This window comes from Protomyctophum bolini (genome assembly GCF_963924005.1).
Source record: "Protomyctophum bolini genome assembly, chromosome: 5".
NCBI lineage: Eukaryota > Metazoa > Chordata > Actinopteri > Myctophiformes > Myctophidae > Protomyctophum > Protomyctophum bolini.
The window spans coordinates 17,307,287-17,334,788 of NC_137866.1; the positions used below are offsets into that span (position 1 = coordinate 17,307,287).

The 27,502-nt window shown below is 42.8% G+C and overlaps 1 protein-coding gene across 1 annotated transcript; it reads left to right on the forward strand.

Annotated features, from left to right (window-relative positions):
- nfascb (neurofascin homolog (chicken) b) lies at positions 1-27,502 on the forward strand. The gene is made up of 27 exons (XM_080763520.1): positions 1-222; positions 2,401-2,518; positions 4,457-4,562; positions 5,080-5,270; positions 5,710-5,832; positions 6,682-6,900; positions 8,196-8,307; positions 9,575-9,762; positions 10,531-10,662; positions 10,931-11,074; positions 11,512-11,623; positions 12,140-12,303; positions 13,382-13,529; positions 14,456-14,580; positions 15,136-15,237; positions 15,929-16,126; positions 16,369-16,439; positions 17,043-17,265; positions 17,704-17,819; positions 18,775-18,985; positions 21,235-21,357; positions 22,407-22,580; positions 23,287-23,418; positions 23,853-23,925; positions 24,493-24,504; positions 24,690-24,725; positions 26,080-27,502. Exons 2-27 carry the CDS (start codon positions 2,443-2,445, stop codon positions 26,309-26,311), a joined length of 3,543 nt encoding a protein of 1,180 aa, XP_080619646.1. The 5' UTR covers positions 1-222; positions 2,401-2,442; the 3' UTR covers positions 26,312-27,502.

The following is a 27,502-nucleotide window of genomic DNA, read 5'->3' on the forward strand; positions in this document are numbered from 1 at the left end:
CCAAGGACTAAAGAGTTAATGAGACTACCGCGTTAATTCATTTGCTTATAATAAACACTCTAGAACCAAGGACTAAAGAGTTGATGGGACTACAGCATTAATTAATTTATAATAAACAAGGACATTCCCTGGATGAACAATTTTTGAAATTATCGATGGAAATGTGGAAATATCAGGAGATGAGGGAGAGATATTCCTGATTTGACACCACATGAGAAAAAGGTAATGGCTGTATATTATAATTATAATAAAAATGTAACTGTATATGGGTTTATACAGAATTTGAACTTGGATGTGAGATTAATTTCAGTGGATGTGATACAGATCTAGTTTAATAATGTGACTATATGTTGATACAGATTAATTTCAGTGGATGTGATGCAGATTTGATATAGTTTAATAATGTGATTCTTGATACATAGTTTGATACAGAGATTAGATGTCAGTGCATGTGATCAGTACATATACTTAAGTACTGTACATAAGTAAAACTTTGAGGTATTTGTACTTTACCTGAGTATTTCCACTTTCCAATACTTTCACTTCTATTCTATTACATCACAGATCCAAATATTGTACTTTTACTCCGCTAAATTTATTTGGAAACTCGAGTTACTAGTTACTTTGTAGAATTTGATTATTATTACGAAACATACATAACCACTTCAGCCCTAATAAGTACTTTCACTTTTGGTACTATAAGTACATTTTGATGCCAATACTTTTGTACTTTGTCTCAAGTACATTTTGAATTTCTAACTTTTACTTGTAACAAAGTATTTCTATATTGCAGTATTGATACTTTTTCTTAAGTAGCCTAAAACAATTGAGTACTTTTCCCAACACCGATCATGTGCTACTGGATGAGTTGTATTGTTTGTGTGTGTGTGTGTGTGTGTGTGTGTGTACGCGCGTGGTATTGTTGTGTATTGTATTGTGTGTAAAATGACAAAAGATCCTTGTTAAGTGGTTTGTTAGATGTTGTGAACTTTGTGGGAGAGACTTCATGGCTACTGTGCTGCTGTGCGTGTGCGTGTGTGTGTGCGTGCGTGCGTACGTACAGTACATGTGTGGGTACGTGTGTGTATGTGCGCACTAACACAAATCGTCACCGTCCTCCCTTACATTAACAATCCCTCTACTCACCTGCCGGCTACGACCAGCTCTGTCGGAGGGAGGTGCTGGATTTTCTTCTATTGTTTTTAGTCTCTGCTGTACAGATTATTTTCTGAATGTGAAAAAAAAACCACTTAAATGGGTCTAATCCGGTAGAAGCACAATAAGGAATATTCTTTCAGAAGGCAGCATCACGAGACATGGCCAGAACCAGAATTGTTTTTGAGGGGGTCACCAGCACAAAAGCTTGAGAACCCCAGATACTGTGTGGTTGTCATGGCTGCCAGTTCCCACCTGACATCGTGTGAGAGTTCAGACTACACCAGATCGTACTGAATAACTGCCAGCTTGCAGCTTCAGACTATAGGACATACAGGTCACCGGCTGAATCTCTTCCTCCAAAGATACGATCTCCCACCATGCAACAGCACTCCAAAAAAGTAAGAGCCTTTCCCCTTGGGCTCAACCTTCTTCCAGGAGAAGCTCTCTGGACTGAATTTCCACAGATCATTGAACTTCTGGTTAGCATTGCAACCACCAAATATGTACAGCTCTCCATTGTAGGCAAAGGAATGCTAGCAGCATCCCTCTAAGGCCCTTAAAACTAGGCTCCAGACTTCCCAAAACAAACTGGTCAGGCTACTATAGGCCTCACTCCCCGAACCCACCTCACCCCTGCCCACTTTGACAGGCCGGAATGGCTTAGGGTTGACGACAGAGTACGGCATCTTGCAATGGGTCTGGTCCACAAGATTCGATACACCACCAAGATACCCATGTGCCTGTCTAAATACTTCCTTAATGTCATGAAGTCCACACCCACAACACCAGAGGGAGTTCAACTAACCATGTGCAACCCAGATTCGGCACAAACAAGGGACTAAATTCATTTCGCTCCTATGCCACCAAAATGTGGAACGCCCTACCAACAGTCATTAAGACATGCAAATGTTGATGTCGGTGATAAAGTACCTTTAAAGTTACTTTTAGAGGAGCTGTTCTCGCATTGAGGTCACCGCAAAGTATCATTTATATAGTGTCGAAGTGTCCTTGAGCAAGACACTGGACCCCTAATTGCTCCTGATGTGCTGGTTGGTGCCTTGCATGGTTTCCCGCCGCCATCGGTGTATGAATGTGTGTGTGAATGGGTGAATGTAATGCACAATCTATGTAACGCGCCTTGGATAAAGGCGCTATATAAATGCACCATTTACCAATTATGTTGTTTAATTTGCATACAGGAGCAGGCAGCAGGCCAATGAAATTGTTTAAATTTGCATACAGGAGCAGGCAGCAGACCAAAGCAATCGATGCACAGCAGTAAAGATGGAGGCGCTGTTCAGAGCAGCTGTGATGGTTCTGTTCTGGCATCATGTCTGTGGCCTGGATGTACCTCTGGAAAGTAAGTACTCCATTGTATACTTTTGATTGATTGATTGAAATCTTTATTAACAGTTTGCAGAATTACAGTACATTTCAAGCACAAACTCAATACAAAGACTGTTAACTGTGAGTGGACGACCCAATTAAGCCTTACACTTGTTTACAACAGGGTCCACATTGTTCAATTCATCAAAACATTTAGAGACAAACAAATAGACACTTCTATGTAGTTAAGAACAGAACAGGAATTCATCATATAGGAAGCGAAAAGGGAAAAAAATATATATACAGTGAGGGGAACAGGGGGATAAAAGAAAACGAAAGACAGAGTGTAGGGCGCCTGCACACAACACCATGCGTTGATGCCATGTGTGCATATGTGCAGGCACCCAACACCACGTTCATACAAAAACATAGTACAATCCATAGTACAAAGACAGAGTGTAGGGCGCCTGCACACAACACCATGCGTTTATGCCATGTGTGCATATGTGCAGGCACCCAACACCACGTCCATACAAAAACATAGTACAATCCAGATAAAAATTCCGTTTTTACAGAGGCCAGTTTCGAATTGCAGCCATCCGTAGGTGCCCTTTGAGAGCAGTTTTGAAGGAGCCAAGGGATTCACATGTCTTAATGACTGTTGGTAGGGCGTTCCACATTTTGGTCGCATAGGAGCGAAAAGAATTTAGCCCCTTGTTTGTGCCGAATCTGGGTTGTACATGGTTTGTTGCACTCCCTCTGGTGTTGTGGGTGTGGACTTCGTTTACATTAAGGAAGTATTTAGACAGGTACATGGGTATCTTGGTGGTGTATCTAATCTTGTGGACCAGACCCATTGCAAGATGCTGTACTCTGTCGTCGACCCTAAGCCATCCCAGCCTGTCAAAGTGGGCAGGGGTGAGGTGGGTTCGGGGGGTGAGGCCAAGTAGGAGCCTGACCAGTTTGTTTTGGGAGGTCTGGAGCCTTGTTTTAAGGGCCTTTGAGGTGCTGTGGTACCAGGAGGTGGATGCATAGTCAAAGAAACCTTGTACGAGGGCTCCTGTTAAGGTCTTCAAGGTGTTTTTGTCGACCAGTGAGGAGATCCTGTAGAGGAATCTTGTTCTTTGATTGACTTTTTTGATTACGTTGGTGGCCATCTTATCACCGGAAAGATTTGCCTCCAGGATGGAACCTAGGTAGGTAATTTGATCCTTCCGTGTGATAATATCATCACCAACTCTAACCAAGAAGCCTTTTTGAGATTACTATTTGATCCGAAGAGAATGGATTCAGTTTTTCCCAGGTGTAAGGATAGTTTGTTATCAGCGAGCCAGGTGCAGATTCTACCGAGTTCAGAGCTGAGGGTCTTTTCAACCTGCAGTTTGTTCCTGTCCGAGACCAGCAGTGCTGAGTCGTCTGCGAACAGGAACAAGTTGCAGTCACAAGCTGAAGTCATGTCGTTTACATATATTAGGAACAGTAAAGGCCCTAGTATGCTTCCTTGTGGGACGCCACAGCTCACTGGGAGGGGGGGGGGGGGACAGTGTTCCGTTCACTTCCACCATCTGTTCTCTCCCCTCCAGGTAGGATTGCATCCAGCTCACTGATGTGCTATCAAAACCAATACTCTATGTCTATGTCTTATATAAAGGTTAAAAATCACACACACAAAGCCAGGCATTGGATGGGCTAGTCTCACTCAAAAATATGTAATTTAGATAGCATGTTATTTAGCCAGATGCCAGATCCATTTGTTTATCTGGTATGCTATAGTTTCAATGTACAGATTATCATTTGTCAGTGTATTGTTTAGACTGATCCTAGGTTCTTGGTTTACCAGTGATCGTAGTTTACTCAGACACTACACCATATCTCTGCATTCTATATATGTGTTTACATTGTTTATTGTAAGATAAGAAGTAAATTGTAAAGTAATGTAATAATAGTCATGCAAATGATTTCTCTCCTCTAGTCAGACAACCTCCCACCATCATCAGACAGTCTCCTAAGGACCACATCGTTGACCCTAAAGACACCATGGTGATAGAATGTGAAGCTAAAGGAAACCCTCTGCCAATGTAATTATATTATTATCATTACCAGACTATAGTTATTCTCTTATTTTCCTTTTTCCGGAGTAACCTACCTAACTTCCTGCTGTGATTGGCAGAGCTTTGCATAACGTTTGTAGTAGCTGTTTTACAATTGTTTATAAAGACATGGATTCCCTTGCAGGGACAGATGGCCCAACTATTCAAGCGTTATATACATTTTGTAATTAATTATGTGTATCCCGCCCTCTTCTAATTGGACAATATTCCTATAGAGGCAACTACACTTGCAATTCCCCAGGATTTCATCTTTCTAGTTATTTTATTACTAGTCCATACCTCTCTCTCCCTCGCTTTACCTCTTTCTCTTCCCCAGTTCTATTGGCTGAGGCTCATGTGGCGATTATGTTATGTTATGCTCAGCCAATCACAGCGTGCAATTTAAATCTCAGGACGTCCACTTATTTCGTACTCACATTTTGTCCTAAAACTTTGAGGACACATCTTGAGGACGCAATCTCTAGAATTAAGATTATTGTTACAGATTCTCATGGAGGCGTAACGGGCGATACTTCAACGTGGCTCGTGACCCTCAGACGTCGATGAGGAGAAGGTCTGGAACGTTAGACATCTACGCCTGGAACAACCCAGATGAATATGAAGCTGAATATCAATGCATCGCGTCTAATGAGCATGGATCTGCTTACACACACAAGATCATCCTGAGACTATCCAGTAAGTTATTATAAATCATCAGTGTTGGCCACAGGACAACCACACATTGTTATTGTCAGTTGTTGTCATGTTTCTAGAGTACATTCTGATGTCATGTGGGTCTATGGGGTTTTCTATTATTACTGTATGTCATCATGCTGATGCCATAATAATGTATGGTACCAGACTCTGTGAGGGAGTGGCCATGGTACTAGAGGGGCCACTCTCACACATTTGCGTGAGCTGGCAACGTCTTGAAATTCACAGTCATGCACATGTCGTTCAGATAGTGGCCAAGACTATAGCAGACCTGGTTATACATCACTGAGACTATAGTACATGGACACTAGCTCGTCAAACTGGGTGTAGTTGAAATGTAAAAGTTTGATAATCATCATTGTTATAAAGCTGAAAAACTGTTTTGAATCAACAGTTTCATACATTATTCAATTGTTTCCAGGACCACCACTGTGGCCCAGAGAGATCCTAGAACCAGTGGTGGTCAGTGCAGGTGTACCTCTTGTTCTGAAATGTGAGCCTCCTCCTGGACCCCCGAGACCAGAGACCTACTGGATGAATAGCTGTAAGTACAGTATACACCCCAATACACCCAAATGAGAGTGTAAAATGAAACCAAATGACCCGTATCAATAGGGTTCCATTTGGTTACCAACACTCCATTATTTAGCTGGGGACCACCTGGAACCCCTTCAAGGACCACTGGTTGAAAACCACTGCCCTAATACCATAAACCCTAATACCCTGACCCTGATCTAATACCTTACCCCCTAAGGTATTAGGCGGTGCCGAAGGGTTGGAACCCGTTGATGAATAATCGTTCGGTGGTGGGGTGACCACCGAACTACAACATGACGTCACACTCACAAGCCGCGGTGAAGAGCAAACCACCGCCACCGCTTCTCTCTGTTTTTACTCACCACAGCTCAACGTTATTTCAGCTCCGTGGTCACCTCACCACCAAAAATACAGACTATGAATGAGCCTTTAGTCTGCTTGTCATGTTTCGGGGCTGACTGCTGGTGTAGGTCTAAATAAGCCAGAGACATTTGCCCGTCGCACATTTGAACTAGATACTACATTCTCAATCGCAACTCACAATTCCTATACCAATCAATCAACTCCAAAACAAAGCTAGCGTAAAAATGCGGCTCCGGTGTTTCCACCATCCAGACTACATTTCTCATTACAGATTCCTATGCCTGGCATTTCAACTGGCCCATTCAGACTGCATTTCCCACAAAGCATTGATGTATGTCATTACAGGTTCCTACGCCAGGCCATTCAATTGGCCCATTCAGACTGCATTTCCCACAAAGCATTGATGTATGTCATTACAGGTTCCTACGCCAGGCCATTCAATTGGCCCATTCAGACTGCATTTCCCACAAAGCATTGATGTATGTCATTACAGGTTCCTACGCCAGGCCATTCAATTGGCCCATTCAGACTGCATTTCCCACAATGCAACCTGTCCGTCAGGACCGAAGGGTGTCTATGGGAGTGAATGGAGATCTGTACTTCTCCAACGTCCTGTTCAACGACTCTGTGAATGATTTCTGCTGCAACGCTCGCTTCCCTCACAGGAACGCTGTTCACCAGAAGAGACCCGTGGTGGTCAAAGTGCTCACCAGTAAGTTAGCTTGTAGATCTATTCTTTTTGGCAACTGTTTTTATCAGGTGAAAGTGAAACCTGACTAATGAAAGCTCATGAAATGTAGACGACCTAGTCATAGTCACTCATACTGAATGCCTAGTCCTGATTGGCTGCCACACACGCTGCCTAAGCCAATGGGAGTGTAGTATGATAGCCCGCCTCCTATAAGCTATGCCACACGCACCGCGAAATAGCTGATTTCCGCAGCGAGCAAGCTGTACGACCGCAGCCTTGAAGCGACAACAGCTGCTAATGTTATGAGCTGGAGAGCATGCAGGAAAGCCACAACAAAACACTTGAACCTCGCACAGAACGTCGGAAATGAACACAAACAACGGCCAGAGAAGGTTGCCCCAGAGAAACGTTACTAAAATCATAATAATAATAATAAAACAAAGACAAAAAGTGGGACAACGGAGACTCAGACAGCCTCTTTCACCTGACACATTATTATGTAATCATTCCTTGTTTTGTTTTTGTTTATTTGTTCAGGCAAGACCACTACATTTTTCAAGGACGCCTTGAGCACAACATGATCACAAGTTCACAACATATACAAAAACATTAACAGTAAAAACATCATAATGCATAATGATACATAATCCTTCCTAAATGTTTCTAAAGAGACCAATCTATCCTACATTTCTCTATAGAGAACAATCTATCCTGGAGTTTGTTCCATTTGTCTGGAGCATAGAAGATAGTCAATGTTCATTCATGGAGTGATGAATCTAATGTGTGTGAGCATGTCTGATATGTGATATCCTGTAGTTTTACATTTTAATGTGTGTGAGCATTTTAAGTACCATCAGGAACAAGCCGTAACACAAATTGTTTTGCTTAAAAGATCACTTAATTCACTCATTTTCAACCTAAAAACCTAGTTCATGTAATTGGTCCTCATAAAATGTATGTTCATGATCAGATTCATTAATTAATTAATCAATTTTACCACTCACTTTCCCCACTAGCAGCAGTAACCTTGTGTATTAATTATGACAAACTAATGGACATATATGCAACCTGCTATTTTTATTTCAGACAATCCCCTAAAATGACTCAACATTTTTCTCCACATTGTGGTGTGGTTGTGGTGAGTGTTGTGCTCCTTATGCGTTTTTCTTATTTTTTTTCTTTTTAAAACTTGCTTCGCTCAAATAATCACACTCTGCTTGTGCTGATTTACTATGTATTGTTATCTATTGTTATCGTTTGTCAGGAACCTTTGTTGACTTGCTGAATTGTGCATGCTGTGGTGGTTGTCTCTCCAGTGCGCTCCATAGCGGAGGCTGCCCCCACCTGGTTGTCCCCTAAAGGTGCATCCAGCAACATCCTGGTTCTTCAGGGAGAGGAGCTACTGCTGGAATGCATTGCAGCAGGAGTGTGAGTTTTTGAGAGGTTAAGGTTAGCTTTAGGCATAGTTTTTGAGAGGTTACGGTTAGGTTTAGGCCTTTGCTATGTTTCATCAGTTTCAATTGAAACGGGCCTGCACCCTAGGGGGCTCGCACCCCCCCCCCCCCCCACCCTTGCACTGAGGCCCTCTCTCTCTCACCCTGTCTCTCTCGCTGCCTTGCTCTCTCCCACGCTGTTAAGTTAGACCTATTTGCTGTTATTAACCTGGGTAAAATGTGCAGCATTGGGAGGTAAAGGGGAGACACTTTATTGTGAAGGGACGACAGGATGAGGGGAGTTGTTGCTGGCATAATAATTTGTCAAGAGTGATGTGGTTGGGGGGAGTGTTGGGGGGGATATGGGGGCCTCATTTTGTCTTGAAACGGACCAGTCTGCCCCTGGGTTTAGGCATAGTTTTTGAGAGGTTACGATTAGGTTTAAGGTTATGTTTAGGCATAGTTGCAAAAGCACAACAAAATAATTCCACCGATACACTTGGGTTAGAGTTAGTCTAGTCTTGCATTGCCTCTCGCAATTTTGAAATGCTTCTGTCAATGCCGTCATACAGTCTGGAGAACGGAAGCTCTGATCATGAGCAAGTGATAAAGTGGAAGTGAAGCCTCCACCCTACTTCCGTTTTGTCTTTACAGTCACACAAATTTATCCTTAACATAAATCAAAATCATCTAAGCATATATAGCTTGCTGCTTAGAAGAAATTGAAATTAAAACGCGAGAGAGACTCGGAGTAGAGTCGCTGCTTCTGCGCCTGGAAAGGAGCCAGCTCAGGTGGTTCGAGCATCTGGTTAGGATGCCTCTCGGGCGTCTCCCTAGTGAGGTCCTCGAGGCACGTCCCACTGGGAGGAGACCCTGGGGCAGACCAAGGCGCAGTTGGAGGAATCACATCAACTCAGTGGCCTTGGAATGCCTCTGGTGGAGCCGTTTCCCCCGCAACCCAACTACGGATAAGCAGTTGAAGATGGATGGATGGATATTTTAAAATATATATTTTGTGAACCGAAATGCCAGCTTCCTGCCTCGGATTTTCGGGAGGAGATTGTAGTTCCAGACGCTATTTGGAGATTGTGGAATAGTTGCTATATACGCGAGTAGGATTAGCTTAACCCTCAAGTAAAAACAAGGAAAGACTTTGAAACGACCATGTGGTGTCTGGACAACGTTTGTGTCAGAAAGCTTTGAGAGATTTCTACTCGCTGCTGTGAATGACCTTGTGGATGACATTTGCACCTCGCATACAGGCCCACTCCTCGCATCAGCTGGCTGAAAGACGGAGAGCCCCTAGAGGTGACGCCAAGGATGAAAGTGAAAAACTACAACAAGATGATTCAGATCCCCAGATCTTCGTTCGACGACCAGGGTGAATACACCTGTACCGCTACCAACAAACTACGATACATCGAACACACCATCACTGTCCGGGTCAAAGGTCAGTTATAAACACACACACACACACACACACACACACACACACACACACACACACACACACACACACACACACAGTATGTATCAGTGGTGGAAAGTAACTAAGTATACATTTACTTAAGTACAATTCTGAGGTATTTGTACTTTACTTGAGTATTTCCAGTTTCCAATACTTTTACTTCTACTCCACTACGTCTCAGAGACAAATATTGTACTTTTACTCCACTACATTTATTTGAAAGCTGTAGATTTGGAATATTATTACAAAAACATACATTAACCACTTCAGCCCTATACATACATTTGAAAATAGCCGATCTACAAGCTCACTATGCGTTGTGACACATGTGTGACGCATTGTGAGCTGCTATTTAAAAAAATAACAAGATATGCACGTACAGTATGCACACGCTCTACAGTGGGGGGACAAGCAACAGGCCAACAGCACACGCACCAAGGCACGCCCCGCTCGATCCTGATTGGAGGAAGGCCCCCTCTATCCTGATTGGAGGAAGGCCCCCTCTATCCTGATTGGATGAAGGCCCACCACCAAAACCGAAACTAGGGTTTTTTTTTACCCCTGCGGTTCACTGGGGATGGGGGGGAACTAATTATATGGTCAGCACACTCTATAGTAGGCAGGATTATCACAAAAAAAGAAAATAAATGTTCTATTTGAATGAAGTGAAATCACTGAATATACCTTTAAGTAAAGAATGTGAGTACTTTTCCCACCACTGCTATACTGTATAATGACATTTTCTTCCAGCTTCTCCGTTCTGGTTGGAGAAACCTATAGATCTAGTTTTGGCTCCGGAGGAAGGCGGTCGTTTAACGTGCCGCTCTGATGGGGTTCCTCGACCTTCCATTCGCTGGTTCATCAACGGAGAGCCAATCGAAAGTAAGTATTTAAATTATGTATTTATTGTGGGCTTGAGTAGCGAGTCCACTATTGTTATCATAAATCCCATCTGGGCTGTGACGTAATGTGGGTCAACCAATAGGATGACAGAAGGAGGGGGACTGTAGTGTAATTTGATTCTACGTCCGAGCATAGACATGGTAACGCCCCGCCTGCCTGATTGGCCGCTTGCCCCCATGGTCTCACCCCATATTACTCAGTAAGGCTTTATTATTTATAAATAATGTAATGTCTGTTCTCCGTCCAGCTGCCATGGCCCACCCCAGCCGCCAGGTGTCTGGGGACACGGTGACGTTTCGTGGGGCGACGCTAGAGAACACTGCAGTGTACCAATGCAACGCTTCCAACCAGTTCGGATACCTGCTGGCTAACGCCTTTGTCAACGTGCTACGTAAGTGGTTAACGTCTAAGTCTGTGGACTGTCTGGTCCTATCCCGGCTGTACCGTGTGCGCAAAAGGTAACTGTGTGCAGTCTGAACTACAAGTATCCATGAGTTCACAATAACACAACACAAAACAAAAGCATTTTAACCATATAGTCTTATAGATATGATGCACTTATATATTTGATAAAGCGAAGGCTTTACATTTTGTTATCATGCTCCTTGTATCTAGTCATGCACACTGTAGTGTGTGTATGTGCAAGCTGACCCTTTCCCCTGGGCTACAGGGAAAGTTGAATTCACACTAGCATGTGTCTTCTGGGGGGGGGGGGTGTTCATTCTCTAGATTCAACCCTCGTATCCTCGTTGTGTTGTTTATGTCTCCAGATTCTAACGGTAAACGGTACATTGATATATGGTCATCAATGATACATTTATATTTTAGATTCAACCCCTCGTATCCTCGGCCCTCGGGTGGAGCACGTGAGGCTGGTGGAAGGAACTCGTATCTTCTTAGACTGTCGCTACTTTGGTTCGCCGGTTCCTGAGCTACGATGGTGAGAACATTACCTACACAGCATGACCTATACTTTACACAGAGTTACGATGGTGAGTTTACCTACACATACCTATACTTTAGCTCAGTCGGTAGAGCACTCGCCTTTCGATCGAGGTCATGGGTTCGATCCCGAGCACCGCCAACTCAGCGTATGAGTAGCATGGCTTGAAGTCGTGTCGGAAAGTACTGGGAGCTGATGGTAGGTGTTGCGCTCCACCTCAGCAATCCATCTCCCAGGTGTCTAGCGCATTGTGAAACGGGGATAGACTCCCGCACCCTGGCTGATACCCTGACTTACTTAACAATACTTTATACTGAGCCACGGTGGTGAGAGAATGACCCATTAAACTTTTTCCCGAGTTACATTCTGTTAAACACCTAACTTTGTACTGAGCTACGATGGTGTGTGTGTGTGTGTGTGTGTGTGTGTGTGTGTGTGACTGTGCGTGTGTTTCTGCTCGTGCGTGTGTGTGTGTTTGTGTGTCTGTGCATGCGTGCCCGCCCGTCCACACAGGTCCAAGTACGGCCAGGGGAACCTGGAAGGGAGTCGGTATAAGTTTCATGAAAACGGCACTCTGGAGATCAAACGTCTGCGTTCAGACGATGAGGGAACGTACGTCTGTGTGGTCAGCAACGTAGCTGGACGAGATGAGAGCCAAGTCCGAGTGGAAGTCAAAGGTCAAGCATTGTGTTTTCAAACAGAAATATTATATTATATTAATAATAATCTGTGCTAAAGTACAGTTGATTTAAGTCAGCTAAAATAAATTTTGGCGAGCCTTGATGGCGTCTCTTCTCCACTAGTCCCTCCCTAACATTTTTGTCTAGTTTTAGTTTTAGTAATCATAGCTTAGTTTGTATTTGGTTTGTCAGTGAAAAATGTAGTCAACCAACATTTTACCCATAGTTTTAGTAGACGAAACTATAATGTTCATGGGTCTATTACACCACAGAGCTCACGTACAGTGAACTATAATGTTTATGGAACTATTACCCCACAGAGCTCACGTACAGTGAACTGTAATGTTTATGGAACTATTACCCCACAGAGCTCACGTACAGTGAACTGTAATGTTCGGGTATATTACCCCACAGAGCTCACGTACAGTGGACTGTAATGTTCATGCGGGTCTATTACCCCACAGAGCTCACGTACAGTTAACTGTAGTGTGTCTTTTCCCACAGTGAACTGCTAGCCTGGTTTCCAGCCTGATTCGCTGCATTGCATGAATTTGTTTTGTCAATTCGCTACTCAGTCTGGCCAGCCTCCTGTATGACGTCACCTGTTGCGTAACGACGTTGTTGCTGATACGTCATCAGCCAGCGCCACACTCACAAAATTCGCGCCAGTTCGAGACTTAAAAAGTAAACACTAATTTGATTCAGTAGTCCACTATGTCAGATTCAGTAGTACAAAAAAAACCCTGCCGGATGTGTGGGGTGAGTTTATTGAATGATGAGGGGACGTGGCATGGCAACAGCAGTAGCTGTCCATTGATACAACGTCAAACTGGTGTTTTTGTCCCAACCCAAGCAGAAGCCTTGGATCAATTACCTTAGAGATAGGAGACTTGAGACTGAGTAGCGATGTGACAAAACAAATTCACAGAATGCAGCGAATCAGGCTGAAACCCAGGCTAGTGAACTGTAGTGTTTGTATGGGTCTTTCCCCACAGTGAACTGTAGTGTCGTCGTCCGCGTCCCCCGTCCCCCCCCCACAGAGCCCACAGTGAACTGTAGTGTATTTCCCCCACAGAGCCCACATTGATCGTTAAGAGGCCTCAGAACACGAGGGTCGTGCGGGGAACAGATGTGCGGCTGGAATGCAGCGTAACGTCTGATGCCACGACAACCGTTTCCACCAGCTGGATGAAGAACAAAAATCTGGTCAGCACTGGATGGAGGTGACACACTTTTAATAATGATAATTAAGTGTGCCTGCCATGTAATGGGAAAACACTTGTAATTGTAATCTGCCATTAATATTCTTCCTGCTAAATTCGACACTTACAGTAATAGCGCCTAACCTGACGCTGCCAGATGAGGGCGGTATTGCGGAAACATATTCCCCAACACAACACTCATCTGGGATCTCTGACAGAGTTGAGCCCTGAGTCAGATCTGCTTCGCACCGAACCAATCAGCGTGAGCTAAAGGCGGGATGCGGATGTGACGCTATATAGACACGTCGATATGATTGGTTGTGTTTGCACGCCCACACGGTGATAGACAGACGCTCCCATCCAATCATCTACCATGTATCTTGAAAAAAAGGAACAGCCCCGTCATCGAATTTGCTTCCGCGATCCCAGATCCAAATAAGCTGTGAAACAAATTTGTGTAGCAAGCTTTTTGGATCTGGCAGCGTCAGGTTAAATAGCGCCTGCACGGTTGACACAACCCCCGCAATATATACTGTATATATTAAAACATGAGCCTCGGCCGGGACAAAGTGTGCGATTCAATTCATTCTTGCCACTTTACTTACGGCGACGCAAGAAACAACACAAAAAAACTCACTTTGCCACAATTACCTTGCATACTGTTAGGTATAAAACACGATTTAAATGTGAAACAGCATGAGAACAGCGACTTTATCGTGGTTCAAACGGTATTCGGATACGTCAAATGTTTTTTCTGCAATCACAGTTAAAACTTTGGGACGAGAATGGTTAAGAAGTCAATCCCGCCACCGGATTGGGCTCAAACCATCCGCGTATATTTTATTATATTATTATGTTTCAGGATGTCTCCAGATGATGATGATGTGTGAACATAGTTATATTATTAATATATTGTATTATAATTTTATATTATATATATATTTCAGGATCTCTCTGGATGACTCCAACCTGGTGATCACCAGTGTGAACAGAGCAGATGAAGGGAACTACACCTGCCTGGTGCAGACTGACATGGAGACCAAGTCTGCCTCTGCTCACCTCATTGTGATGGGTAGGAACTCTAAATCCTAACCGCCCTACCCTAATGCTCGCCTCATCATGATGGGTAGAAGCCCTAACCCTAAACCCTAACCCATTTTGGGCCAAAGTTACTTTTCGTTTATCATTGCGCAAGAAGCATTCCCGTGCAAAAGTTGCTATCTTCCGGCACCATGCAGCCTTATCCCTAAATGGTAAATGCATTTATATAGCGCTTTTCTCCAAGGCGCTTTCCATTACAATGTACTTCACATTCACACACCGATGGCGGAGGAAACCATGCAAGGCACCAACCTGTTTATCGAGAGCAGTTGGGGGTTCCGCGTCTTGCTCAAGGACACGGAGAATCAAACGTGGAACCTTCGCATTCCAGAACGGACACTCTACCTCCTGAGACACTGCTGCCCCGATCCCTAAAACGCCTGTGCTGATCATGTGTTGTTTTAAATTAATTACATTCAAATTAATGAATTAATCAATCAATTAATCAATTAATTAATGCATTGCACTTAGCATGTATTGCATTTTTAATCAAGTAATCAATCTACTCATGTGTTGTCTCTGTCAGATCGACCGGACCCTCCCACTAGTCTGAAGCTCTCCGATCCTTTTGAACGCAGCGTACGACTGACCTGGATCCCAGGAGACGCCAACCACAGTCCTATTACAGGTAATACAGTCTGAAAAAACTGAATTATAACAGTCCTATTACAGGGAATACCAAACGAGTCGCCCCTTTACCAACTCGGCCCGGCCGTACAGCCGGCGGAACTGTGCAGCCTGGTATTCCAAGTAACTCAAGTAAATTATGCTTAAACGGTTAAACATAAACTTATTCCTAACCTTAACCTTAGTAAAACTATGCCTAAACCTAAACCCTATACGTAAACTTACCCCCAGTAAAACTATGCCTAACCCTAAAATTATTTCGAACCTTATTCTCAGTAAAACAAAATAAAGAATACAAGAACCGAGGCGTGAGGTCGGTGGAAAAAAATCGTGGGGCGAGATGGTTTAGGGGCGACCGTACCTGATATCATTACAGTCTGAAACACCTGGATTATAACAGTCCTACAGTATTACAGGTTGTAACACCTGAATTCTAACACTGCTAAAACAGCTTGTTTCCATTGTGGTCCTGTAACAAATCATTACCTATTTATTATGAACAGGTAACAGATACGGACCCATAAGGGTCCACTTGGGCCTCTGGTGGTAAACCAGTGTTTGCATTGCTATCCAATCACAGAGTACATAATGCTGTATGTTGCAGATGATTGGTTGTTGTTACTCCAATCACACAGACTACAAAGGCAGTACAATGAAGAAGATGATTGGTTGTTGTTACTGTCCAATCACAGAGTTCCTAATTCAGTATGACGATGACGATTGGTTGCCGGGGAAGTGGAGGAACCTGTCGTCGTATCCGGGCAGTCTGAACTCGGTCATGTTGCAGCTAACGCCGTTCACGTATTACGCGTTCAGAGTGACCGCCGTCAACGAAATCGGTCACAGTCGTCCCAGTCGAAGCTCCAGCCGCTTACAGACCAGCGGAGCACGTGAGTTGGATTGCTTATTAAAACTCTAGGGTTGTGGGTTCCAATCCACCGCATTTGGCTTGGTCGAGCGTCTATCTATACGATTACAATTGTCCTGCGTTCAGGGGAGGCAAGCTGGGCAGGTAGGATACAACAGTATATGTCCTCCTGTGTGTGCCGAGGATATAATTGGCATAGAAAAGCATTGTCAACTAAAAGGTTATTGAAATGATAACTGTATTAACAGATGCTTTGTCTCACAGCTCCAGACGTGATTCCAAGGAACATCAAAGGAGTGGGAACATGGAGGAACAACATGGAGATCAGCTGGGAGGTAAAACATAATTACTTTATGGCCTCTGACCTACAGAGAATACCTGCGATGTTGTGACTTCATTATTATAATTGATATGTTGTGGCCTCTAATACAGAGAGTGGAACGGTCCTGGTAGGCTGGAAGAGGAGATAATGTGTATATTAGAATGTATAAATGATACGTCGGCCACAGCAGCATGTACATTGTACAAGGTCTACTCTATGTCTACATACTATGCTATTATGCTATGTAAATTACATAATTTTAGACTTCACATACGCCTGCAAGGTCGTCAAGGCTTGGGCAAGTGCTGCGGGCTGAGTCTGAAGAGATGAGCATTCAGACTACGGCGGAATATTGGGAGTCAACTATAATTATGGGCCAGGGCCTTGTGGTTAGAATGTCGGGGTTTGATCCCCGGCCGGGTCATACCAAAGACTGTGAAAATGGGACCCAGTGGCTCCCTGCTTGGCACCCAGCATCAATGGGTTGGATTGGGGGGTCAAATCAACTAATCAGATTATTCCAGAGCGCGGCACGGCGGCGGCTCACCGCTCCAAGAGATGGGTCAAATGTGGAGAACAAATTTCACTGCGGTAACGTGTGTGATTATGTTGTTAGCCTCTAACGTACAGAGAGTGGAACGGGCCTCATCTGAAGTACCTGGTCTGGTGGAAGAGGAAAGACTCCAGAGAGGAATGGAAGAACGCCACCACCAAGTGGCTCAGATATTACATCTACGACGCGGACACCTTCACGCCCTACGAGATCAAAGTACAGGCAGCCAATGACTTTGGTCTGGGTCCAGAGTCTCCTGTTATCACCGGATACTCTGGAGAGGACCGTAAGTCTGACCTACCTTACCAACTTTATTGGTTAATTTGGCCGACACCTTGTACGTGCAAAAAACCTTTACTTTTCAGGAAATAGAGAAAAGAACATTTTGAATTATTTGTGAGTTATATGCTTTAGGTCTAGGACACAAGGGTAATGTGTATTTCTTTTTTTTTTTTCTTTTTTTTTTTACAGATTATGAAAGTACAGAATGTAAGCTTTCAAATGATCATTGTGTCATTCAATGAAATCATAAAGTATTTGAAGAAGATATGCCTTAAACGTGTTGAACCAGAATACGTAAAGACAATGCCCTGCAAAGAGTCCACAGTTTGTAAAACGTCTGGATCTGGGGCCTAAAATGGAGAAATGGGTGCCAACTACATTTTGTTGGCAGATAAGCATGTGAAATAAGGAATAATACATTTCTATTCTCTGTGTATTTCAGGTCCTTCAGAAGCACCTCTCAACCTCAGGGTTGAAGACATAGAGAGCACCCAGGTCACAGTGCACTGGGACCCCGTGACCAGAACATCCCTGATGGGAGAACTGAAGGAATACAAGGTGATCAAGCAATCAATCACATGTATTGATTTATCTGTTCAATCAATTACTTTCAATTATTAAGAGGCATCTTTACCAGATGCCCGAACCACCTAAGCTGGCTCTTTTCCAAGCAAAGAAGCAGTGGTTCTACTCCAAGTCTCTCTCGCGTGACTGAACTTCTCACGCTATCTTTAAGGGCAACCCGGTCTCACTAAAATACGGTGAAATAACACGGATTGGCAATTCCGTACATACACTACTGTGGCCCCGTCCGAGTTGCAACCCAATAGTGCTATTGCAACCCAATAGCACAGAATTGTAAATATAATATCAACCCGATCTCACCCAAACAGTGAAATAACACAGATTGGCAATTCCGTACATACACTACTAGTTAAAGCTATGCCTCTGTTGTGCAGTGTCGCAGTCAAAACAGTATTAGTGTAATAGCTTTGCCTTCTGGCTCAGCTCTCTTTTCGTCACACCAGTGCAATACAGCGACTGCAATACCGCCCCTGCCACTCTGGTTCTCCAGCTGATCTCCCTGTCCATCCCCCCTCACTCGTGAAGAAGACCTCGACTCCGAGACACTTAACCCATTCTGGGCGGGAACCCATTTTGGTGTTAGCATTATATTATGCTTTAGCTCTTGAAAAATAGCAGATCTACAAGCTCATAGCGCGCCACCGAGTGACTCGCTACGAGCTTGTAGGTCTGCTATTTTTGAAAAATCGAAGAGCGACTGACATAGAAGACATTTTTAGAATCTGATCTCAGGTCAGAATGAAAACTGTCAGGATGTAGAAGACATTTTTAGAATCTGATCTCAGGTCACTCCTTCACCTGGCAGGGGCAATGTCTCATTCCCTACTTGGACTGCACAATACATTGGTTTCCTGCTGACTTGTGGTTCTCAACCCACGAGTTAACTTTTTACACTTTATTTCAAAATAATAGTTTTGTGTTTTTCCAGGTATATTATTGGAGAGACAGCAGTCAGGTCAGATGGCTGGGGGTCAGCAGGGGTTTGAAATCTAAGTCCTTTCCCTCGGAGGGTCCCGACACATCAGGGGTCTTAGAGGACCTGTTCTCCTACAGTAACTATAAGATGTACATCGTTGTGACCAACAACCGATACGAAGGTCCAGCCAGTAGTACCATCCAGTTCTCTACACTTGAAGGAGGTAGGTTTATTACTTGCGCAAGCAGAGCGCGCAAGTAATCGTTTCGCTTGGTCTCTTCGAAGTGAAGCCAAGTTTTCTTCAACGGTAAATCTGTGCCTGGTTTGCTGGGACTAGTTACAAATTACGTCATCCTTGAGAGAGTACATGGTGTGTATATGACGTAATGTTACAAGTTACAAGTTACAAGTTACAACATTACGTCATATACACACCATGTACTCTCTCAAGGATGACGTAATGTTGTAACTAGTCCCAGCAAACCAGGCACAGATTTACCGTTGAAGAAAACTTGGCTTCACTTTTTGGAACCAAGTAACCACAGTATACTGCTAATCAAATTACAACTACATACTCTGTATGTAGTTGTAACTAGAACAACTACATACAGTCTGTGCCTGGTTTGCTGGGACTAGTTACAAGTTACAAGTTACAACATTACGTCATATACACACCATGTACTCTGGTCCCAGTTCACAACGATGACGTAATGTTGTAACTGGTCCCAGCAAACCAGGCACAAACCTACGGTTGAAAAAAACTTGGCTTCACTTTTTGGAACCAAGTAACCACAGTATACTGCTAATCAAATTACAACTACATACTCTGTATGTAGTTGTAATGTGATTTGTAATTTGTAAATCTGTGCCTGGTCTGCTGGGACCAGACTACACAGATGACCATATCTCTTACGTCATCACTGAGAGCTAGTCATACATATACACACCGTGTACTCTGGTCCCAGCTCTCCAAGATGACGTAATGTGGTATCTGCTGGGACCAGATTATACAGATGACCATTTCTCTTACGTCATCACTGAGAGCTAGTCATACATATACACACCATGTACTCTGGTCCCAGCTTTCAACGATGACGTAATGTGGTAACTGGTCCCAGCAAACCAGGCACAGACTTGTTTGACTTGTTTGAAAGCCCACGGTATCTGGTGGGACCAGATTACACAGATGACCATTTCTGATGGCGTAAGTCATACAACATTATGTTTCTGGATTGTATAAAATCACGCAAATGTCAAAACGTTAACCATTAAGCTTAAAGTCGTTACTTGCGCAAGCAGAGCGCGCAAGTAATCGTTTCGCATCACATTACAACTACATACTCTGTATGTAGTTGTAATGTGATTTGTAATTTGTAAATCTGTGCCTGGTCTGCTGGGACTGCTGGGACTAGTTACAAGTTACAACATTACGTCATATACACACCATGTACTCTGGTCCCAGTTCTCAACGATGACGTAATGTTGTAACTGGTCCCAGCAAACCAGGCACAGACTTACAGTTGAAAAAAACTTGGCTTCACTTTTTGGAACCAAGTAACCACAGTATACTGCTAATCAAATTACAACTACATACTCTGTATGTAGTTGTAATGTGATTTGTAATTTGTAAATCTGTGCCTGGTCTGCTGGGACTACACAGATGACCATATCTCTTACGTCATCACTGAGAGCTAGTCATACATATACACACCGTGTACTATGGTCCCAGCTCTCAACGATGACGTAATGTGGTATCTGGTGGGACCAGATTACACAGCTGACCATTTCTCTTACGTCATCACTGAGATACAAATCCAACTACAGATTTCGGAAGTATTTTAGATCATGTATATTTCAACAAATTTGAAAGTATTATTACAGAAATTGAAGTTAGAGACACATATTACTCTGATCATGATTTAGTATTAATATCACTATAGTACAAAATGAAATACATTTAAAACAATTTACAATAAGTAATAAAATAATTATACTGTATAATATATTTTAATTCAGTTTATATACCTTTTCTTTTTCATCACATATCAATGATTCATTTTTCTGTAAAAAAGTAGTTAGGTAGCAAATAGTTACACGTAATGATTATACATTTCAAACGTTCCTTCACAGAGATACTGAGATGTGATAGTTTCCAGCGGTCGAAAGTACTTGCGCGCTCTGCTTGCGCACTAGTAGGCCATTTATGGCCTACTAGTGTGCAACAAGCAAGTATGCACTCGGCAGAGTGCAGTTCTAGTTATTATTATTATTGTATTATAGACTAGTCACTCATTCATCCCCTGGGTCACAGAAGTATTTTCTCTATTGAAAATATAAACAAATCAACACGCTAGAGTCGACTCAGTGCCGCTCGAGTAAATGTCCCGATAGACAGAATGATAACTCATCATCGTCCCCTAGTCATGTGCTGAGTGTGTGTGTGTGTGTGTGTGTGTGTGCGTGCGTGTGCAGTTCCATCTGTTCCGAAGAACTTCAGGATCCAGCTCAGACATCTGGACACCATCTATGTGGACTGGAGTCTTCCTGCAGAACCTAATGGTGTCATCATAGGATACACCTTAAAGTACCAGACAGGTGACATCTATATCTCAAACACACTCTGAAATACACTCTGAAATACCTGTAGGAACCTTATACTACTATCAAGGTCCATTATTTATTCGGCATTTGAGCCATGGACAACCATTTGATGAGATTTAGGGCTATATCTTGCGCCACCCCTTAACCCTTATCCCTAAACTAATTTACAATTTTTTACTATTTTAAAAAGTCCTTTTAAAATAGTTCAAATAGCCGATCTACAAGCTCACAATGTCTTGATGTAGATCGGCTATAGTTGAATTATTTTTAAATGTTTTTTAAAATAGTAAAAAATGGCAAATGAGTTTAAGCATAAGGGATAAGGGTGGCACAAGATGGAGCCCTTAGCCTCTCAGACCCCCCAGAAATAATATTTTGTTTGCCGTTGGATAAGAATTTGTCCACAATTAGTCCCTCCCCAACCCATCCTTGTACAATAGGCACGTTAGCAGCGAGGAGACAGGGCAAGCTGTCCTTCTCCCCAATAGAGATGCATGTTAAATGACGGGTTTTCTCCATATAAATAATCATATAACAGTATCCAACAATCAACTTTAAAGACCGTCCGATGGGAGTTTTCATTTAATGCCATCACCTGGGTGGCTCAGTCATGTAACTTTCCCGACATTAAGCTGTGTACTGTATGTGTTCAACAACACAGCCATGCAAAATGACATCGACAGCTGGCGAAAGCTTGCCTATCATAGCAATGGTTGCTGAACTATTTGGATTGGCATTGGACAGTCGCTTTTTGGGGTGGGGTTAATTCTATGCTGTATTGATTTTGGTACCATAAGAGAGATAACAGGCAAACAGTGATCAAGTAATAATTCTGTGTAGACTTAAGAATTACAATAAACAATAATTGAACTCGAGAGCGAAAAATGAAACGAACCAAATGGACCTGTACGGGTCCATAAAGATCTATGAGGGTCCATTTGGTTACCAACTCTCCATCATATAATTTAGCTGGGGACCACCTGGAACCTTGCACAATGTTACACATTGCTACATTATGTTAACAGTGTTCTTCTTCTCCACAGTAAATGCGTCCAGGGGAGAGGAGATGCGTGTTGAAGAGTTTCTTCCCAATATCACCAGCTACACGTTGCGTCGCTACGACCGCTACACTCGCTACAGGTTCTCCCTGGCGGCTCGCACCCGAGAGGGCACTGGAGACTGGCACACTGAGGAGTCTCTGCACTATACCACCGAGGGTATTATGATTATTATGATTATGACCTGTGTGGAGGAGTCTCTGCACTACACCACCGAGGGTATTATTATTATTACGATTAATATTATTATAATAACTTGTGTGGAGGCCGTCTCTGCATTATACCACTGAGGGTAAAGTAGAATCTGAAATAATGGGACATTAGGTACATTACTTTTACTTTACCTTACTGAGACCATCGCTTTGATGCGGCGGACATCCACACGTTAGTCATTTTATAGCATCTAAATAAAAAGGCCTTCAACATGTCTATCGTGCTCCAGATGTTCATTCAACATGTCTTGATGCAAGATGATATTATTTTAGTGCTGTACGATTAATCGGAAAAATATTGCGATTTAGATTCAGACGCCTATGCGATCTCAGCAAGAATCGTGCAGCACTAGTTGGATGTCCAATTAATTTTAGTTACTCTTATATTTTTGCTACGAGAGAGACTTTAAGAGAGGTTTAAGTCAAGCACTTTGATGTTGTCTGTTTAAACTAAGCCACAGTAGTTGGTAACAGGTGGAGGTGCCACATTTCTACGGTACTAATGTTCAGCAAACTACAGACTAAAGACAAATATTTTCATGGAAAAAAATGAGAATTGTGTGAGAATCATGATCTCAATTCTTGTGAGGGAAGATAGAGATTCACATTTGAATAGAATCGTGCAGCACTAATATATATGTATGTATTTTCAGCGTATGCCAGAGACCAGGTGGACATCAGTACTCAAGGATGGTTCATCGGTATCATGTGTGCTGTAGCCGTCATGGTTCTCATCCTGCTCATTGTGTGTTTCATCAAGAGGAGTCGAGGAGGGAAATATCCAGGTGAGAATCCATGTGTATTTTAGTATTTATAATCTAGGTGTTGTGTTCGGTGGAGAGAAGCCGAGTGGAGAGGTTGATGTCTGTCACTGTATGTACTCTTAGAATGGTCCGGGTAACTCAGTCGGTATAGAGCTCTCGTATTTGTACCACAAGTTCATGGGTTCGATCCCGGGCAAACACCAAGTCGTGCGCAAGTTCTTCGAGGTGATGGTAGGCGTGGCGCTCCACCTCAGCAATCCATCTCCCAGGGGTCTAGCGCATTGTAACAGGAACAGACTCCTGCGTGTTACCGGCTAATACCGACAATAAGCAACTCCCGACTTCTCTAATCGAGCCTTTGATTATTGACAAACCAAGATGCATTATTGTGCAGAGACAACGGATGTTCAGATCTCTTTTAAGGACACAGTAACAGCTCATTGTGTCTCTTTCAGTTCGAGATAAAAAAGACATTTCTCTGGAACCAGTGGATGACATGAAGGATGAGGAAGGAACCTTTGACTATCGGTGAGTTTTACACAACAAAGAGTTGGATATTAACTATCAGTGGATTATATGAGGGACGGAAGCAACATTTGGCAGACCCTAGATGTCTATGATGTAAGAACTCATTATAGTGGAAGCAATGTCAGGCCAGACCCTAGAGACAGCCTAGATGGAGTTACAGATCATAGATATGCCATAGACACGTGAAATATGAATGACATTATGTTACCTTCGAAACCCACCTTACGGTACGATATAAATTATTCATAGCATAACAATCAGCAATGAATAAGTTATAATATAAAATTTATATTTAATATTTTATGCATGTAACTGTACATTATGAATGTATTGAGACACCTCTGCACAGCTAGCAGAGAAACACATTAAACTATAGTTATAACAATAATGACAATAATGTCCATATTGTGTGATAACTCAATGATTTAACCTAATTATGTTCTCATTTTGTCTCTCATCTATTCTCTTTCTATCTACTCTACCCTTCTCTTTCTCTCTATTCTATTCTTCTTTACCTAAATCAACCTTTCCTCTAAACTTCCATTTCTTCATTGGATATATCTCAAGGTCTCTGGAAAGGTATGCAAAGACTAAACATTGACTCTATTGACAAAACTGAAACTATATTTACACAGTATGATATATCTTTAATCATTTAATTATTCACACACAATATGAAGCATATTTTCATATTGGTTATTGCCTGAAGTTTGATGGTGCAATTAATTTATATTTGTATTCTCATGCAAACAAACTATTTGCAGGTTAGCACGTGTGTCCACAATGCCCTACTCACGACGGTACGTATGAAATATTATAAATGTACACTTTTGTACTGTATGTATGTATAAAATATGATACAATATGTACGTTGTCCAGATGTGTGACACTTAACAGTACAGTGGTCACACACACACACACACACACACACACACACACACACACAAGTTTCTCTGTGAAACCTTGTGAGCAGGTAGATCGGCTATTCCATCTCTGCTCTCATTGGCCAGACGTCCCACTGGTTATCAAAGTGTCTTCCTATTGGCTGAGCTTGAAACTGCCATAACTCTGATTCCCCGCATCCAAGATGGATGCGCCCACTCTGTCTTGCTATTGGCTGGGCCATAACTCCAGTTCCCAGCATGCTATACGCCCCAAACTTGGTGGGTGGTCTTGCAGGACAGGCTATAATTGCTGAAGCCCCACCCCTGTCCTCCCATTGGATGGGCTTTAAACAGCCATAACATCATGCTACAGGTCTCAAACTTGGTGGGTGCATGGTCCCACAGACCTCCAATTTAATAAATAATGACCACTTCTATTCCAGTTTTTTACTTCCTACTTCCAGTTTGTCTGAAACTTCACCAACACACTCTGAGGGATGTGGAGTTCAAGACGCAACCCGGAAGTGGACCTGGTCACTTCCAGATTTACTAGGAAGTGGTCGTAGAGGCGTCATTCAATAACCCGATAGGGTTGTGTAAAAACTCTGTGCTCCATGGTTACCATAGTCCAGAGACTCCAGACGGTCCTCCGAGGTGGAAAGTCTCAGTCTGGTGACACTGTCACTGACGCGATGTTTAATACTACGAGTCTGTGGTGGGAAATATTGCTCTGTGTTGGATCCTAATTAAATAAAATAAGCCAATAAGGCTATATGGGGAAACGCAAAGAAACACGCATAACGAACTAAACCTAACCTTAAATCAATAACAAACACTAACTAATCCTACCAAACATGGAAAAAATGGTTACATTATGATTGTGCCTAACAAAACAATTATTTTTACAACTTAAGCATGCACTCAATGTAACATTATCACTACTGAGGCAGAGAAATATCTACAACTTGGGTGCTCCAAACCTTTAGAGTCCCAGAGGTTTGACACGGCAGCAGCACGGACAGCGTGTGCATGCAGTAGCCTACAGACAGGCAGGGGCGGGTCTTCATACGCAACCCTATCAGGGTTTTGAATGACGCGTTGTAGAGACCCGAAACTCTGCCTACGCCACACTCACACTTTTCTAAGAAATGTTGTTTGTAGTTAAACAAAATATATTTCGATATTTTACAGAGATGAGTGCTCAATCCATGGGCTTGCATTAAAAGCCATGATGAATATACTGAAACATTTATAAACATATATATTATAGGGAGGAGGAGAGGAGCATCCAGAGACCTGCGCTAGAGGCCATGATGATAAAACGGAGCGACAGCGACGACAGCCTGGTCGAGTACGGGGAGGGCGGAGACATCCAGTTCAATGAGGACGGCTCTTTCATTGGCCAGTACACAGGAAGCAGGCGGGACGTCAGGGAGGAGGCAGACTTTGGAGACAGTCTGGAGCTGCACTCTCCCATGAGTGCCATCTACAGCCTGGCATGAGAACTATGCAGCCTGGCTGGCGTAGCGTTTGAACCATCAACTCCTAAAAAAACCCCACTCAAACCCTGACATGGGTACCCCAGGGGTCCGCTCTTTTTGCCCCCCCCTCTTTACCAAATGTCTTACAAGCACACAGCGTGTTGCGTTGTGAGCTTGTAGATCTGATGCACTGTGAGCTTGTACATCGGCTATTTTAGGGGAATGATTTTTCATTCACACATGCACACTCAGTACATGGACAGTATAGTCCTGTATATATATATATATATATATATATATATATATATATATATATGGTGTAGTCCTGCATTTATTTATAGGATTTTATGTCTATTAAGACATGCCCAGTAAAGGGCATTTATATATTTATATAAGATTATATGGGAGACTTACAGTATATTTTGGCAAGCCCACAAACTAAATTTACAGTGACATGTTGTTCATGAAATTGCAATGAAAGTTGAAATTATGCATATTTTAAAAGTAGTATTTTGGAACTTTGTAATTGGAAGCATAAAGTATATTGTAGTCTTTATCTGTTGCCGGGACCTTATTGAGAAAACAAATCCATCATTTGTTTTTCCCATGTCAATTTGAGACCCCACCGTCACCTTCCCACGACTCCACTTGGGGGTCCTTCCTGACCGACAGTTTGAGAAGCTGGTGTAACGTGTAACTCTGTGGACTGTCTGGTTTGATCCCGGCTATACCACGTGCGCGTGCGCAAGAGCGAACTGTACACAGTATGAACTACTACAAGTATCCATGAGGTCAACAACACAACACGACACGACACGACACAACACAACAGCATTTTAACAGAGTCTTATGGATATGATACACTTATATATATTTGATAAAGAGAAGGCTTTACATTTTGTTATTGTGTTCCTTGTATATAGTTGTGTGTGTGTGTGTGTGTGTGTGTGTGCATGTGTGCGCGCGCGTGTGTGTGTGTGCGTGCATGTGTGCATGTGTGTGCGTGCGTGCACACACATACGCGTGCGTGTGTACATATCCTACTAATGGAGATAGTGACAGTTTTATCATGTTGATATAAAGGAGTTATGTAACGACCATCTGAACTAAATCGCTTCTTTATTTTTCCATTTTACTTCATTTATTCTGCTTATTCTGTGTTTAGTCATCAACGGGATTCTAATTTGATCAGTTCTTTAATAAAATAACTAC

What these genes read in the sequence shown, in the direction of transcription:
- nfascb (XM_080763520.1), top strand. Translation starts at nt 2,443, where the DNA reads ATGGAGGCGCTGTTCAGAGCAGCTGTGATGGTTCTGTTCTGGCATCAT. An exon ending in AAAGGAAACCCTCTGCCAAT is followed by an intron (nt 4,563 to 5,079) that starts GTAATTATATTA and finishes TTATTGTTACAG; the next exon opens with ATTCTCATGGAGGCGTAACG. An exon ending in ACAATGCCCTACTCACGACG is followed by an intron (nt 24,726 to 26,079) that starts GTACGTATGAAA and finishes TATATATTATAG; the next exon opens with GGAGGAGGAGAGGAGCATCC.